The sequence below is a fragment of the Acomys russatus genome, chromosome 28 (genome assembly GCF_903995435.1).
Source record: "Acomys russatus chromosome 28, mAcoRus1.1, whole genome shotgun sequence".
NCBI lineage: Eukaryota > Metazoa > Chordata > Mammalia > Rodentia > Muridae > Acomys > Acomys russatus.
Genome location: NC_067164.1, coordinates 16074372 through 16090920, shown reverse-complemented (window position 1 = coordinate 16090920; position 16549 = coordinate 16074372). Strand labels below are relative to the sequence as shown.

The following is a 16549-nucleotide window of genomic DNA, read 5'->3' as shown; positions in this document are numbered from 1 at the left end:
AAAACATCCTAGCTGTCTCTTTAAAAAATTGTGTGTGTGTTGGGGGGGGGGGGGTGAAGGGAGGTTGGTTGGTTGGTTGGTTGATGGATTGATTGTGCAGGTGTTTGTGGCCAGAAGAGGGCCTTTCTGGAGTTGGAGGTAGTTGTGAGTTGCCTGATGTGGGTGCTAGAAACTGAACTTTAGTCCTCTGAAAGAGCAGCAAATGTTCTACACCATCTCTCCAGCCTCCCAGATGTTTCTCTTCAAGGAGCTCAAAAGTTGAAAAAAATCACTTGTATGATACACAGTAAAATTGAGTTAAGTTTATTGTAAATACTGAGGTGGTTTTTTAAGCTTTTTGAGTAGCCCTGTCCTAAATTATTCTGTAGACCAGGCTGGCCTTGAACTCACAGAGATCAGCGTGCCTTTGCTTCCTGAGTGCTGTGATTAAAAGTGCACCACCATGGGATTGTTTTTAATATGATTATTTTAATGTGCTGCACAAGAGTTAATTTGCCATGTTAGGATTATGTGATTTAATTTGCTTGCTCAAATACCGGTGGTCATTTTATACTACGATGTGCAACTCAAAACATTTCACAGTGTAGGATGTGAGACTACTACTACTGCATTGAAATTCATGATTTACAGGCACTTCCCTGGCATTCACTAGTAGATAGCAAATTCTGATTGGATTAAGGACTGGGTCAATAGGCCATGAGTAGGTGGCACACACCTTTAATTCCAACGGAGGCAGGCAGATCTCTGTGAGTTTGAGGCCAGCCTGGTCTACAGAGAGGAGTCCAGGACTATTAAAAAGAAACCCTGTGTCAAAAACAAAAAAGAAACAAATAGAAAACCAAACAAAAGGAAAGAATTGGGACCGAGCCAGGTAGGTGGTTTATTCCTGTAGACCCAGTTAAAGAACAGCCAAAGCTACACAGAGAAACCCTGTCTCAAAAAACCAAGGAGGGGTGCACCATGGCATGTTCATCTACACATACACCCACTAAATAAACTGAAATTAAACACACACACCCCAATGGTGCGGCGGGGTTGTGGAACCACGTCAAGGGTTTTGTTGTCTTGTGGAAGATACTGATGCATTTGATTCTCAACACCCAAATGAGGCAGCGGGAAGCTATTATTCCAGGTCCCAGGAATCTGATACTTTCTTCTGACCTTTGAGGTAAGCAACTAGAGTAATACACAGAATGCTAAAAATCTCTAAAAACAATTCCAAAAAGAAGGTGTGGTTTTCAGAGGAGTTTTTTGTTTTTTTTTGTTTTTGGTTTTTGGCATTCCTGTGTAGCCTTGGCTGTCTGGACTCACTTTGTTGACCAGGCTGGCCTTGAACTCCCAGCCATCTGCTTACCAGAGTGCTGGGATTACAGGCCTGTGCCACCTCACCCAGCTTTCAGAGGGTTATTGCAAGCAATGGCCTGGGCCCTCGCTTTTATATTTCTAGTTCTTTTGGGAGGATGAAACCTGGCCTTAAATTCTAATCCTCCTGTTGTCTCTGCAACTAGTGTATAAAGATTTGTCCAGAGGACTAAGTCAGCCTGGGTCATATAGAAAATTTTGGGATAGTCTGTACTACAATGAAGAAATGGATCTCAGGGGGCTTGGGGCATAAAGCCGTGTCTGACAACCTTAGTCCTATCCTTAGATCTCACCTTATAGAAGCAGAGAACCAGCTCCTTCAAGTTGCCCCTCTGATCTCACGTGAGTCTCCTCCCACTTTGTACACGGTTCAGGTAAATTTAAAAAGCTTTAAAAACAAGTAGGCCCTGACTGACGGCTCAGTGGGTAAACGTCTAGCAGCACAAACCGTTCATTGGTGACTGCTTTTCAAAGGTGTGTGTGTGTGTGTGTGTGTGTGTGTGTGTGTGTGTGTGTGTGTGTGTGTGTGTTAATGATATGCACATGGGAGGAGAAGAAGGGGGAGCAACAAGATGATAGACAAAGGATGAGAGGAAGACAGAAACGAGAGGACGTTTTGTTTTTCAAGACAGGGTTTCTCTGTAGTCTTAGCTGTCCTCAACTCACTTTGTAGACCAGGCTGGCTTCAACACCTGCCTCTGCCTCTCCCAGTGCTGGGATTACAGGTGTGTGCCACTGTGCCAGGCCAGTTTTCTTTTTGTTTTTGTTTTATTTTAAATAATTTTGACTTATGTGAATGCAGGTGCTAACAGATATCAAAAGAGGGTGTCAGATTCCTGGAGCTAGAGTTAGAATTGTTTGGGGTTTCTTTTTTTGTTTTTGTTTTTAAGTGTTAAGGATTTTAATAACTGCTTGAAGTTTTTGGTTTAAGGTTTGTTAACAAATCCTTGAGTAACAGGCTTATTTATATACAGAGAACGGATTGTTTATTGTTACCATAAATAATGATGCTTTACTTATTTTCCCAATATTGAGAATTGACTGTAGGTCCTCTTATGGTAAGTGAGCCTTAGGAGGGTTGTGTCCTTTTAAGGAACTTCTCTCTATCCCTTAAGGCCAACTGGATGTTTACAGTTCTCTAGAAGGACAGCAGGGAAACAGTTCACTTTGCACTATTGGCTAGCATTCAAATTTTCTTACATAGATTCATGGTTAGTTTTGAAGGCAGCCGACCCAAGTTCGAGAAAATATTACCTGATACCTTTGGTAGTTGTGCAGTGAAGTAGGGGACACTATGGTACAGCTTGGCTTTACAAAACATGGGGCAGGTTTGTAAAAACTTTTTGGCTCCCTGTAGGGGTTGGGCCTTCTGTAAAAAAACTGCTCATGTCATCTCGAGTATTTGCTGTAGCCAGGAACTCAAAACTTAAAAATTCAGGCAGTTTCTGGATGCCCCGTGCATTCCATTTAGCCATAAAACAGTGCTGTTGAAGCAAAATTGTGCTGCTAATGGTAATTCATTTTATAAAGTGAAAAGTAGTAAAGAACTGTATTTCCTGCTTCTTTTTTTTTTTCAGACCAGGATAGCCTCGAAATCAGAGATCCATTTGCCTGTTTCCCGAGTGCAGCAGGGATTACGACTATTAAATCTTATATCAGGCAGAATTGTACCTAGGGGATAAAGGACGCAGAGTAACACTGCGCGAAACAAACACTCGTTACTGTCAAAGTCGGTGTTTCAGCAGTGTGTGGAATGGAGTTCTAGATGCTACGCGCGGAAGCAGCGGCGTCACAAAAAACTCACAAGTGACAAACTTCTTGGGAGGAAACCGAAACTCAAAAGCAAGGCAGTTTGTTGGCCCCGCCTACCCCTGCAGTTCCGGTTCCGACTGCTCGGAGCTCCACCCCAGCAAGGGAAGGAGTCTTGAGCGTGCCGCGTGGGAAAGGCGGGGCTTGACGTCATATCTAGCGCGACGCTGACGTCACCGCTTTGACTGGGACAGTCTGCCGGGGTGGCGCATGCGCGTTCCCCCTCGGCCACCCTGCCATCCTTCGACTGCAGTGGTGTCACCATGCTGTGCCGCTCTGGTGCCGGGTGGCTCCGGTCGCTGCCTGCTTTGCGGCTTCGGGCACAGGGGTTGGCCCCGAGCTGGGGCAGCGCGCGCCTCCCGACTCTCCCGCTATGGGCAGCCGCCTCGGTGTCGGCGGCCTCTCCGGGCGGCTGGTATGAGGCCCTGGCAGCGTCGGCGCCCGTGGGCGCGGCGGAGGAAGTGCTGCTGGTCGCGCACGAGGCCTCGGGCCTCCCCTGGTGGGGCAGCATCGTACTCAGCACCGTTGCCCTGCGCGGTGCTGTCACGCTGCCCCTGGCCGCCTATCAGCACTACATCCTGGCTAAGGTGAGGGGCGTCGGTCCCCGTGCTGTCTGCCTGTTAGTTTTAGCCATCAAGACTGCGTCGTTGCTAAGATAATTAGCAATATCACCAAGTGGTACTTAGTGACGAGTACCTTCCAGTTCATCCTACCTACCAGGTCTTTATCCGAAATACAGATACTTCCTAAATTTCTGCGTGCGACCAATCTGCAAGGAGGAACCTTAACATTAGGCACACAAACAACTTCATTATTATTGTTGTTGTTGCAACTTTTTCATTGTTTTTGTTATTATTACTAGTGGTTTTTCGAGACAGTTTTCCTGTGTAGCATTATTGTTGTTATTTTCCTGGGCATCATCATCATCATCATCATCATCATCATCATCATTATTATTATTATTATTACTACTACTACTACTAGTTTTTCGAGACAGGGTTTCTCTGTGTAGCCTGCCTGTCCAGAACCCGCTTTGTAGGCGAGGCTGGCCTAGAACTCACAGCGTTTAGCCCACCTGTCGGAGTGTGTGCCACCATGTCTGGCTCCACATAACCTTTTTTTTTTTTTTTTTTTTTTTTTTTATCAGAGTGTCCGCCGCATTATTTGCCCCTATTTTTACTGTAGGTATCACAAAGTTAACAGTTTGCAGCCTTGGATTCTCACTCTGGCCCTACCACCTACCATTCTGTAGCTGATAAGTTGCGACTTTGACATTGCCTTTTAGGGCCTCGCTCTCTCTTTGTGTGTGGAATCGGTGTAGCAATACCTTTCCATGGATTAGCTTAAATCAGCACGAGTTGAAGTAGTCCGAGAAGGTGAAAGTTCACAGAGGATTGCCGGGAAGGGAAATAGCAACAGTGTGGAGTGAGCCAGTGATGGACGTATAGGCAGGTGGGGTGCTGTTCTCTCTCCACTGGGAAATCTAAGGATGGAACAGTAAAACCCGTGTAGTTCTCACTTAATCTCAGTGAAGTAGGAGGTGCTGTTCATTTGCTACAGAGTAGGCATCGGGATTGCACATGTTAGTATGTACAACCGGAAATAGCAAGCAAGACGTTGCAGTTTGTGTAAATCAGTTTGGTTGCCCAGATCACGCATTTATAGGTGTACAAGCTGGAATTTTAAATTTGTGACTAAAGACATTTTAAGCAAGTTAATATCAAATAGTACCTTCTGCTTGCATTTTTTCCCAGTTACAAATATGACCAATAAACAATGTTTGTAAATATTTAGGGAACAGAGAATATAACTATAAATTTGACTGCCCTGACCAGATGCTGAATGTGGGAGGAATGGGATTCCGTGCTTTACAGCGTGGAAGTACAACAGTGCAGGAACACTGCTCACTGGCTTCTTTAATTAACTTTTGTTTTTGTTTTTCCAGACGGGGTTTCTCTGTGTAACAGCGCTGGCTGTCCTGGAACTTTCTCTGTAATCCAGACTGGCCTCAAACTCAGGCTGGCCTGCCTCTGTGTCCTGGGACTAAAGGTGTGCACACCACCACACCAGGCTTCAGCTAACTTTTTATATAGCTCAGGCTCACATGCCTAGGGATGGTGACCCACAGTGGCCTGGGTTCTTCTGTATCAATTAGCAATTTTTTTAAAAGCCTACGCTAATCTGAGAGATGAAATATGAAATGTCTTAGTTGAGGTCCTGTCTCCTGGATGTGCCCAGTTGACAACTGAAACCAACTGTGGCAGTGGTTATCAATTTAGTTCCTTTATGTGCTCATCAAAAGAGCTTTTTTCTTTAGTTAGGTGGAAAACTTGCAACCAGAAATAAAAGACATCGCCAAACGCCTTAACCAAGAAGTTGCAGTCCGTGCACATCAGTTTGGTTGGTCCAAGAGAGTTGCCAGGTATGCAGTTTTGCGTCTGTAATCATGAAAAATAATTTGTATATATAATATTTATTGTAAATACAGGTTTAGGTATTCTCTTGATTGGCTCATTCATATTAACAAGCCACTATGTAGCATAGTTGTTTTAGATATTGGAATGAAAGCAAATAAACAAACAAACAAAAAAATAGACTTTATCTTAACTCCCCAGGAGCTGCATGGGCCTCCCACCTCAGCTGCTCCGTACTAGAGTTACAGGTGGAAAACACTGTTCTTGGCTCTGTATGTCCTTTTTTTTTTCTTTTTTTAATATTTATTTTTATGTATGAGTGTGCTATCTGCATGTACATCTGCAGGCCAGAAGAGGGCATCAGATCACATTATAGATGATTGTGAGCCACCCTGTGGTTGCTGGGACTTGAACTGTGGAAGAGCTCTTAACTTCTGAGCCATCTTTCCAGCCCCAACTCTGTATGTCTATTATATCAGGGTTTCATGTGTACCAAGACGCCTCTAGTTAACTAGGTAAAGAGTGACCTTGAACTCCTAATCCTCCCAAGTACTTGGATTACAAATGTGTGCTACCACCTGGCCTTCGTTTTGGAGGACCCACTGAGGAGAGCCATGATCTGATAGGTAAATACTATGTTATGATTTGATGTACGCCATACGAAAGTTGAGGGAGTAGTTTAAGCTGTATGGTCCTGTCCCGTGCTGTCCATCAGTGTCAGCTCCAATATCCTCCCCTTCCTGCTTTGGTTTGGTTGGTTTGGGGACAGAGGGGGGTGTTGACTAGTTCAGGCTAGCCTTGGACTAGCAGTCTTCCTGCCTTCCAGGTGGCATCGGAACAGTGCCACTACCCCTGGCAAGCTGTATTTCACGTGAGCTTTATCATCATTTGTTCTGATAAGAAAACTTTTCATCTGAGACAGGCTTTCTCTGTCTGTCTAGAACTCCATTTGTAGATCAGGCTGGCTTTGAACTCAGAGATCTGCCTGCCTTTGCCTTATAAGTGTTGAAATTAAAGGCCACCATGCCTGCCCTAAAGAATGCAATTGCTCTTTCAGATGACCCAGGTTCAATTCCCAACACTCACATGGTGGCTCATGGCTATCTGTAGCTCCAGTCCCAGGAATATCTCACATCCTCTTCTGACCTCTGAGGGCACCAGGCACGCATGTTTGTAGTTAAATACATGCAAGCAAACCACTCGTAAAACAATAAAATAAATCTTAAGCAACAATAGTAAAGAAAACTGTGGAGGCAGAGGCTGGTGTATTTATTGAGTTTAAAGCTTGTCTCTTTCACATAATGATAGGTTCTAGGCCATCCAGGCTGTAGACTGAGACCCTGCCTCAGAAAGAGGAAAGGAGAAAGTATGTGTTACTGCATGAAACATAAAGCTTCATTTGTTAAATATAGATGAGATGAGCTTTAGCCTGAGGTTTTGCTATTTGATGACTCCGAGAGCTACAGCCATGGCGAGAAGGACAGATGACAAGCTGTTGATTTGGGTTGTAAACGGCTGGGTGGGGTGAGAGTCACGGTGCCTTGCCTTAGCCACACCAGGGCATGCTTGTCTAGAAACATCTTGTGCAGATGGGTGGTTCCTGTGTTCAGTATCACAAATTTCCACAGATATTGCTTAGGTGGGGGTCCCTTTTGTTGGGTGAGCTAAAAGTTTCAAGGACCAGAATGTGCAGGGGTGTGGAGAAATTAGCATACTAGAAGGGCCTAGAGTGTCTGTGTGTACAGTCTCAGTTCAGTACTCTACAAATTGATGAAATTCAATAATCTATTAAAGGCCTACTGTGTACTAAATGTTCGCGATATAAGAAATTTAAAGATGGGCCAGAGAGATGGCTCAGAGGTTAAGAACACTGGCTGCTGTTCTTCCAGAGGTCTCGAGTTCAATTCCCAGTAAGCACATGGTGGCTCACAAACTGACTATAATGAGATCTGGTGCCCTATTCTGGCATGTAGGTGTACATGCAGGCAGAACACTGTATACATAATAAATAAATGAATTTTTAAAAAAAGATCTAAAGATGAGTATGAAACTAAGCAAGGTTAATGGTGCACACTTAGGAGACTTGCGACCTGGAGACTAACCTGGCCTAGTGCTACCCTCCCTGCCTCAAAATCCCAATTATCGTCCCTCAATACCGTGGTCCAGAAAGTAAGACTTACAGTCTGAAATGACAGTCCATTATGGTGTTGCAGGCCTGTAATTCTGGTACTTTGGAAGTGGAGGTGAGAAGACCAAAGGCTCAGAGTATCCTTGGCTACACATCAAGTTCAAGGTCAGCTTGTACTATCTGAGGCCATGTCTCACAAAAACAAGAAAAGCAACTGAGCTGGCTCTGATGGTACATACTTTGAATCCCTGAGCTTAGGCAGCAAAGGCAGGCAGATCTTTGAGTTTGAGGCCAGCTTGGTGCATAGTGAGCACCAGGAAAAGGAAGGAAGGAAAAAGAAACAGAGAGAGAAAGAAAGACACTGATACGGTGAACAGATTACTATGACCTTTGTTGAAAAGTTGAAAAAATGGAGGCGAGTTTGACAGTCTAAGGCTGAGTAGGCAGGAGCCCACAGAACAGGAGTGATCCTTGAGGAGGATGAGTGATGATATTTGTCTGGATTACAGGGTTAGGTAAAATACGCTTTCAGCTGTAGCATTATGTAGTTAAAATTGTGTTACACTTTGATGGTCTTGAAATCCCACTCTTTATTTTGTTTAATTTTGAGACAGGAGTTCACAGGTAGCCCCGGTTTGCCATACTAAACGGGCTGTGTAGCTGGAGCCTGGCCTCAAGCCTTAAATTCCCCCACATCTGTCTCCTAGGTCCTGGGACTGTGGGTATGTGCCACCACACCCGGGAAAATCTCACCCATAAAATCCTACTGACAAGGGCCAGGGAATGATGGCTCAGGGGTTCACATGTTCTTCCAGAGGACCCTAGCTTGATTCCTAGCACCTATAGCAGTGGCCCCTTGCACGTACACGTGTGTGTGCACACGATTAGAGATATGAAATGAAATGGTTTTTTAAAATCTTCCTGGCCAGCGATCATTAGAGACTAAAGCTGTAGTCAGACAATAAAGGGCTGTGTGCTATCTGTTTAGTGGCTGTCCCTTCCTGCTTCTGATAGTTGAAACTATCATAAGCAGATGTTGTTTTCTCCTTCCTCTTTTTCTGTAGGCTCACTTATCTAAAGAACATGCGGAGACTCGTTTCGGAGCTGTATGTTCGTGACAACTGCCATCCTTTGAAAGCCACGGTGCTGGTCTGGGTCCAGCTTCCAATGTGGATCTTCATATCTGTTGCCCTCCGGAATTTTAGCATAGGGGCCACACATTCAGAAGGTAACTATTACAGAAATAAATCCTCATCTCAAAATATCTTTATTTTTCAATTTTTTGATTTTTCGAGACAGGGTTGTCCTGGAACTAGCTCTGTAGACCAGGCTAGCCCAGAACACATAGAAATCCGCCTGTCTCTTCCTCTGGAGTGTTGGGATTAAAGGTGTGTGCCACCAGCACCTGGCCCATCTCAAATTCTTGAATGCTGCATCCCAATAGAAAAACAGTCCTAGTTTTCATAACTACCATTTACTTTTTTTCTTATATTACAGAATCTGAAGCGTAAACAGACTGTGTTGAGAACAAAAACTTAAGGAAATGAAACAAAACAAAGAAAAGCGAATATAAATAGCTTGAATAAAACCAGTGCAGATGTTCAGAGTGGGGCACTCTGGGATTGCTGGGCTGCCCTTGTTTGTATGGTCCTGCAGCTGTTCTTAAGAACCGTGTTGTTTTGTGTGTCAGCTGTTTCAGCAGGTGTTTCTGTCCGGGAGCAGTTGGCTGCTGGAGGCAGTCTGTGGTTTCCTGATCTCACTGCAGTGGATTCCACCTGGATCCTGCCTATCTGCGTTGGTGTTGTCAACTTACTGATCGTGGAGGTCAGTGGGTCACATTGGAGGTTGCTGGCCATTTCAGCCATGAGAATTGCCACCCTTGCTCTTCTGACATCACGTACATGTGTGTCTTGTTGTTAGACGTAGCTCTGAATTCTGATGCCATCAGCTCTTGACATGAACCAGTTCCTTTGTGTCTGGGTGTCAGAACCCTTGTTACTGAAGTAAGAACACTAGCCCATGTCTAATCCTAGCACTTAGGAAGCCGAGGCGGGGGCATCCCAAACTCAAAGCCATTCTAGACTACATAACAAGACCGTCTCAAAGATCTAAAGCTGAGGCAGCCCTGCTCTGCACAGCTGGATCCAGGACAGCCAGGGCTGCATGGAGAGAACCAGTCTTAAAAGAATTAATATGCCTGGCCAGTCTGGTTTTAATCCTACAAGTGAATGGTATTTTTGTGTATCTGTTACGTGAATTTATTGGTAGGGAACCCTGAGTAACCAGCTGCCATTCTCTTAAATGACTTAGGATAATCACTTCAATTTCTTGATGAGGTGAGGTAGAGAAACACATACATGAAAAATACAGATTTTCAGTCATCTCTTGCTTCCCCTAGTGCTTTATGCAGTACACAGAAAGTGTGCTGGTAATTTTATATAGAGCTCAGAGTTGGAGTAAAATTCTCACAAACCCCTCATGTCAAAAGAGCACTGTGACAATTCTAATATTCATCTTTTTTGTGGCAGACACTGCTTTTTTTTTTTTTTTTTTTTTTTTTTTTTTTTTTTTTTTAAAGCACCTTGGAGCTGTGAAAGTAGTTGCATTGGTTGAGTGCTTGCCTAGCTTTCAGGAAGCCCAGGGCTCTGTTGCAGCCTGACTACCCTGGGCTGAGTGACACATGGCTTTAAGAACATGAGACTCTTCAGCTGCATAGCAAAGGCCACGCCGCCCCAGGACATGTGTTTAAAGAAGAAAACATGGGGCTGGAGAGAAAGCACAGTGGCTAAGAGCACTGGCTGCTCTGAGACAGGGCCTGGGCTCGGTTCCCAGCATCCACATGGCTGCTCACAGCAACAGGCTTTAACTTCAGGTCCAGCTCCATACGTAACACCTTGGTGAAATAAAGTACAGAAGCACATACATGAAAAATACAGGATTTCCCAGTCACCTCTTCTGTAATCCGTAGTGCTTCTGAACTCCATGGGCATCACAGATACATGTGTAGGGAAAACATTCTTACACCTTTTCTGTTGTTTTTGTTTTTTAAGATTTAAAAAAAAAATCTGAAGTCATCAATGAAATTTTGTTGGGGAAAGACATCATGTACAGTATAAATGTTCTTCCTTAAGAACACATAGTGTGGCTCTGGTTTGTGTTCAGTATTTGGTAGAAAGGAGGAAGTGATAAACAGGGTGGAAGTGAACTACTGTCAGGGCTGTAGACTTGTTCTGTGTGCCGTCTAATGACTGATAAAAGGCTGTAAGGTAACAGTGTCGTGTGCTGGTGTCTCTGAACAGTTGACATGAATTATCTCATTCAGACTAGCCCTGTGAGGATAAGACTGTAGTCATTTCATTTTAAGGGAGGGAAAGCGGCACACAAGGTGCAGGGGACACCTGTCTGTAATCTCATCACCTGGAACGTTGAGGCGAGAGAACCCTACATAGTGAGAGCCTGTCTCACAAAACCAGCAGCTACACCAGAATTGCCTCTGCAGCCACAGCCCCCTGCCTCACAGGCACAAAGGCCAAACTGTTGTCCCCGCTTTGGAGATAGACAGTAAGCTACTCAAGTTCGTTGGTGTGGAAGGTATTGTGTTTAGTGCTGAATATGGATGCCATGGCCTCGCACACAGCAGCTCAAGTGTTCTGCCACCGTGCCGTAGTGCCAGCACACTAGTGCTGCTCACAAACTAGTGTTTATCAAGATGTGCAGGTCTGCATCTGTGATCCCAGCAGAGGCAATGTTTGAGGCTACCCTAATCTACTGAGGAAGTTCCAGGTGAGTCAGGGCTGCTTGGTGAAACCCTATCAAAAGACACTGTCCCTTGTGGCCTGTCCAACAAATCTATAAGGCAGAGATGACTTTGAGTTGCTGATCCAACAGCTCACAAGCACTAGGATTATGAGTACTTGGAAGCCGAGGCTTCAGCATGTGTTCTGAAGTTACCCGATGTCATTTGCATTTAGTAATCAGTGTGTTTTTCTTGATTTCACTTCAGATCTCTGCTCTACAAAAAATTGGAATGTCTCGTTTTCAAATGTACGTTACAAACTTTGTGCGTGCTGTGTCCGTGCTAATGATCCCAGTCGCTGCAACAGTGCCTTCAGTGAGTAGCATAGCGTTGCACTTGGCCGCTGCTTAGCTTCCACAGCCTGCCGTCTTGCTGCCTTGGGACTTCCTTTTACCCGCTTAACTTGCTGTTGCACTCAGGCAGAGGGAGGCGTATCGCTGTGAGTTCGAGGCCAGCCTGGTCTACAGAGTGGGTTCCAGGATAGTCAGGGCTACATATAGAAATTCTGTTTCGAAAAACCAAGAAGAGAGACAGGTAAGGGGGAAGGGAGGAAGGAAGAAAGAAAGGTGGACAGACAGACAACGATTGTATAACTGTTGTCTGTATCATCCAGCAACGCAGGGCATTGGCTGGATTGACTCATCTTCGCGTGCATGTGTCCAGTTCTCCTTTCCCACTCCCTCCCCTTCCTCTATTTTAGGCTGACAGAGCACCTTGCATCCTCTGTAATGACCTATTTGACTAGCTAATACATTGAACAACTTCTGTGTAGACTGGACCAAGGATTAGCACAAGGACTGGACCAAGCACTTAAAAGGAAAGCTCTGTCAAGTCCGTATGGATTCACGGGTTCTACATAACATTGCATTGCTGTGGGGTTGGTTCACTCGTCCCTGAGGAGACCTAAGTAAGCTTTTGAAAGGAATAGAACAAACAATTGTTATAGCTGCTCTTAGATATTTCCCACAGATACTTTAGAAGTTTTCAAAAGCTGTGTTGTATATGTTTTCATCTTTATTCAGCACCAACATGAAGCCATTAAGCGGAATTCAGCTGTCAGTAGTTAAGGCTGATGAGCACATACAGAGTTCTTATAGTCCTCAGGGATCTGAAGCAGTGTGCTGTTGGTGCACAGTGTGTAGTAAGCTGGTGCGTGGGCGAATGTCGTTTACCTGTGCAAAATAAGTTCCTACGTCTCTGGAATCGACACTATCTGTGCCTGTGAGCATGAAATGGTATCACGGTGCTCTCCCATAGTGGAAAATTGCTGGAAGACACCATGTAACACTGAGGAGACAAGAGCCATGTCCCATGACTCTGGGCTCAGGGTTAGTGATGGATCTGATAGGGTGTGCTACATACCCACACCTGATGCTGCCGGGATTCAGACTCAGCCAGCTTAGGATGGTGTGCCAGCTCCACGAGGACAGCCCTGTTGCTGCGTCACACACAGCCTCTGGTGGCTGTCCTTGTGGCCACAGTGGTCATGGTGCATGCTGCAGCAGGGCACGTTGCAGAAATGGTAGAGGATGCTCCAGGTACACATAGCCCTTCTTTGGAGCCTTGCTAGCTGTCCCACCAGATAAAAGTGCACGCACCTCATTTGGTCACATCTAAGCGTGTATAGTGGCGTATGTATAGTGGCTTTTTTTTTTTAGATGTGCTACACCCAGATAAAAATTAAGAGTTTTGTTTCTTAGCAAGAAAAGGGATTGTGTAGATGGCAGCTTGCATCTCCAACTGGATGCGTTTAAAAAAAAAAGTGGCAAGAAAGGGCTTGGAAATCCCTGTGTAAGCTGAGGGTGGTGCTGGCCGTTGTCCTCGATACTGAGGAAGCTAAGCAGAAGGATCCCTTCCTGCTGGATGCACCTCGTTCTAGGCCAGGCACGTGTGCGCTGGTCACAGGACAGCCTCCTGGAGTCAGTTCTCTCCTTCCACCATGTGGGTTCCACGGATTAAACTCATCACCTGGCTTGGTAGCAAGCACCTTTACCAGCTGGTCCATCTTGCCAGCCGTAGGCACTCTTTTTTTTTTTTTTTTTTTTTTTTGGTTTTTCAAGACAAGGTTTCTCTGTGTAACAGCCCTGGCTGTCCTGGACTCGCTTTGTAGACCAGGCTGGCCTTGAACTCACAGGGATCCACCTGCCTCCACCTCCTGAGTGCTGGGATTACAGGTGTGTGCCACCACACCCAGCCATGGGCCTCTTATTAAAGATTTTTGAATATTCTCCTGGTGGTATAGTGAGGCAGGCACTGGAGCAAAGTCCCAAGTCTACTCCTCTGCCTTTTCAACTGTGCTTGTACCTGCTGTGCTAATCTGCCTGTGCTGTGTTACTTCTGCCCTTGAGGTCAAACAAATGCAGATGCTCACTGTGGGTCACTGCTCTTGTCACAGCCCTCTAAGGTGGACTCAGTGACTGTCCCATTTTACAGGTAGGAAACCGAAGCAAGAGAAATAACCAGTATAAGCCAAAGAATAGTGAACTCAGACTTGGAGTGCTTCATCCCAGGCATACTCACCTGGAGCAAAGCTTGAAACACATGTGTGTGTAAGAAACACATGTATGTATGTATAGAAAATCAAAAGTTGATAATCCTGTCTCCAAAAAAATAAATGCATCCTAGACGACACTGAGAAGCTAGTTACTGGGGGCTCGTGGAAGACTGATGAGTAAAAGGGGGAATGAAGTCTAGTAAGACTGCCATGGGAAGCGGCCACACCCCAGGCTCCCACCATCCATCTGTACAATCAGCTTGTCTGTGGTGCCTGTGGTGGGGGAAAGTCCTAGCTGTCTTGCTCTGCTGGTTCCTGCTCTGTCATCCGGCTGCTGTAAACACCTCGCTCTGCATTCTTGTGCTCTCAGCCTCTCTCGCCTGCTGGACCCCACATGCTGTTTGCAGCTGGCTCTAAATGCTGGTGTTTTTTACTGACTTCTTGTACAGACCTTGGCAGTACAGGGACAGGTGCTAACATCATGTGCTTTCTCTAGTCGCTCGCTCTCTACTGGCTGTGCTCCAGCCTTATGGGCCTCTCACAGAATCTGCTGCTGCGCTCCCCTGGATTCCGCCAGCTTTGCCGGATACCACCAACCAAGTCGGACTCAGAGACCCCCTACAGAGACCTCTCGGCAGCCTTTTGTGCCAAGTTCCTTTCAAGAAAACGATGACTGTGCACTTCCAGTACCTTAGGAATAATTAAAAGTGTCGCCGTCAGTTTCATATATTGAGCCTAAAAGACTTTATTTAAATATCATGAAGCACTGTAGGAAAGATGTGTTTAACAGTAATAGTTAAATCTTTTATGTATTAATTAAATGTTCAGTTGTAAAAGTGTAAAAATAAGACAGGATGCCTGGCCTTGTTCATAAACTCATAGCTTTGTTAAGAACAGGATTAGGTCCTGTGTCATCACTGTGCTGAACTGTCCACATAATAAATTTCTGTAAATTAAAGGCTCTGGTGAAATAATTTCTTTTCTTCTTTTTGTTGTTTTCGAGACAGGGTTTCTCTGTGTAGCCTTGTCTATCCTGGACTTCATTTGTAGACCAGGCTAGCCTTGAACTCACAGCAATCTGCCTGCCTCTGCCTCCCCAGTGCTGGGATTAAAGGCATGCGCCACCACACCTGGCAAAATTTATTTATTTTAAAAAATTTATTTACATATGTATGTGTGCCTTTGTGGGGCTTTGTGCACCTCTGTTGAACTGTCTACAGAGGCCAAGAACTCCAGATCCGCCTGAAGCTGACGTAAGGTAGCTAACCTGGGTGCTGGGAACCGAACTCAGGTCTTCTGGAAGACCAGTATTTCACGACTGAGCCTTCTCCCTACCTCTCTCCCTTGAGGTAGCTCAACCACTGAACCATTTAGCTAAGTGAGATAATCCTTAATACTTGGATTGGAGGGTGTTTATAGGTCTGCTTGTGTATTTGAAAACAATCTGTATGGTTTTGTCTATCTGGCAAGTTCTAGTTAAGTGATCTAGTGGGGGACTGGAGAAGGGGCTCAGTGCAGAGGACCGACACCTCAGCTGTCAACTGAAGTGTTTATGGAAGGACTGAGTGCTCTCTTGGGATTAGAGTAGGAAAAGTTGATGGGTGATATAAATTGTGGCTTTAGCTCTTTGTTTCATTCAGAAAGATGCCAGCTGTGGTTGATGTACTCAGGAGTGAACTCAGCAGGCATTTGCAAAAATTAGAATTTTCCCCGTGTTAGAATAGGGGCCTGATCATGAGAGCAGTAAGCGCTCTTAACCACTGATCCATCTCTTTGGATCCTGAAAGGGGCTTTAAAAAAAGAAATTAAGTGCTGCTGGACAGTGGTGATGCACATCTTTTAATACCAGCTTTCAAGGCCAGCCTAGTCTATAGAGTGAGTTCCAGTACAGCCATGGCTACACAGAGAAACACTGACTCAAAAAAACAAAACAAGGGCTAGAGAGATGGCTCAGCAGTTAAGAGCACTGGCTGCTTTTCCAGAGATCCTGAGTTCAATTCCCAGCAACCACGTGGTGGCTCATAACCATCGATAGTGAGATCTGGTGCCCTCTTGTGTGTAGGCACACATGCAGGCAGAATACTATCTATAATAAATCTTTTAAAAAGTTATTGCAAATGAACATCATTTAAAAAGCTTGTGGGTGGGGGTGTCTCCTGTAGTCCCATAGCCTTGAAATCACTGGAACTGAGGGTGACCTTGAACTTTTGATCCTCTATCTTCCCAGCCCTGGCTAACAGGAAATTGTTTTTATCACAGGTAGCCAGGGCTACACGGTGAGACCGTCTCAAAACAAACTATCAAGCATAAAACAACAATAGTTCATGGGCAAAATAAGCTAGAAAAAAAAGAACCATTCTGAAGTCAGAAGAGGGAGGACTCAGACAGTTGCTTCATTTCCGTATACAAGTTTCAGAAACCATTGTTTTGTTTTGTTTTGTTTTGTTTTGTTTTGTTTTCCGTTTTTGAGACAGGGTTTTTCTGTGTGTAGCCCTGGCTGTCCTGCAGTTATCCTGTAGACCAGGTTGGCCTTGAACTCACAAAAA

The 16549-nt window shown here is 45.0% G+C and overlaps 1 protein-coding gene across 1 annotated transcript; it reads left to right on the top strand.

Annotated features, from left to right (window-relative positions):
* The first annotated feature begins 3434 nt into the window (after nucleotides 1-3434).
* LOC127210718 (cytochrome c oxidase assembly protein COX18, mitochondrial) lies at nucleotides 3435-14961 on the top strand. The gene is made up of 6 exons (XM_051170458.1): nucleotides 3435-3758; nucleotides 5493-5593; nucleotides 8778-8941; nucleotides 9404-9537; nucleotides 11717-11824; nucleotides 14500-14961. Exons 1-6 carry the CDS (start codon nucleotides 3435-3437, stop codon nucleotides 14674-14676), a joined length of 1008 nt encoding a protein of 335 aa, XP_051026415.1. The 3' UTR covers nucleotides 14677-14961.
* The last annotated feature ends 1588 nt before the right edge of the window (nucleotides 14962-16549 follow it).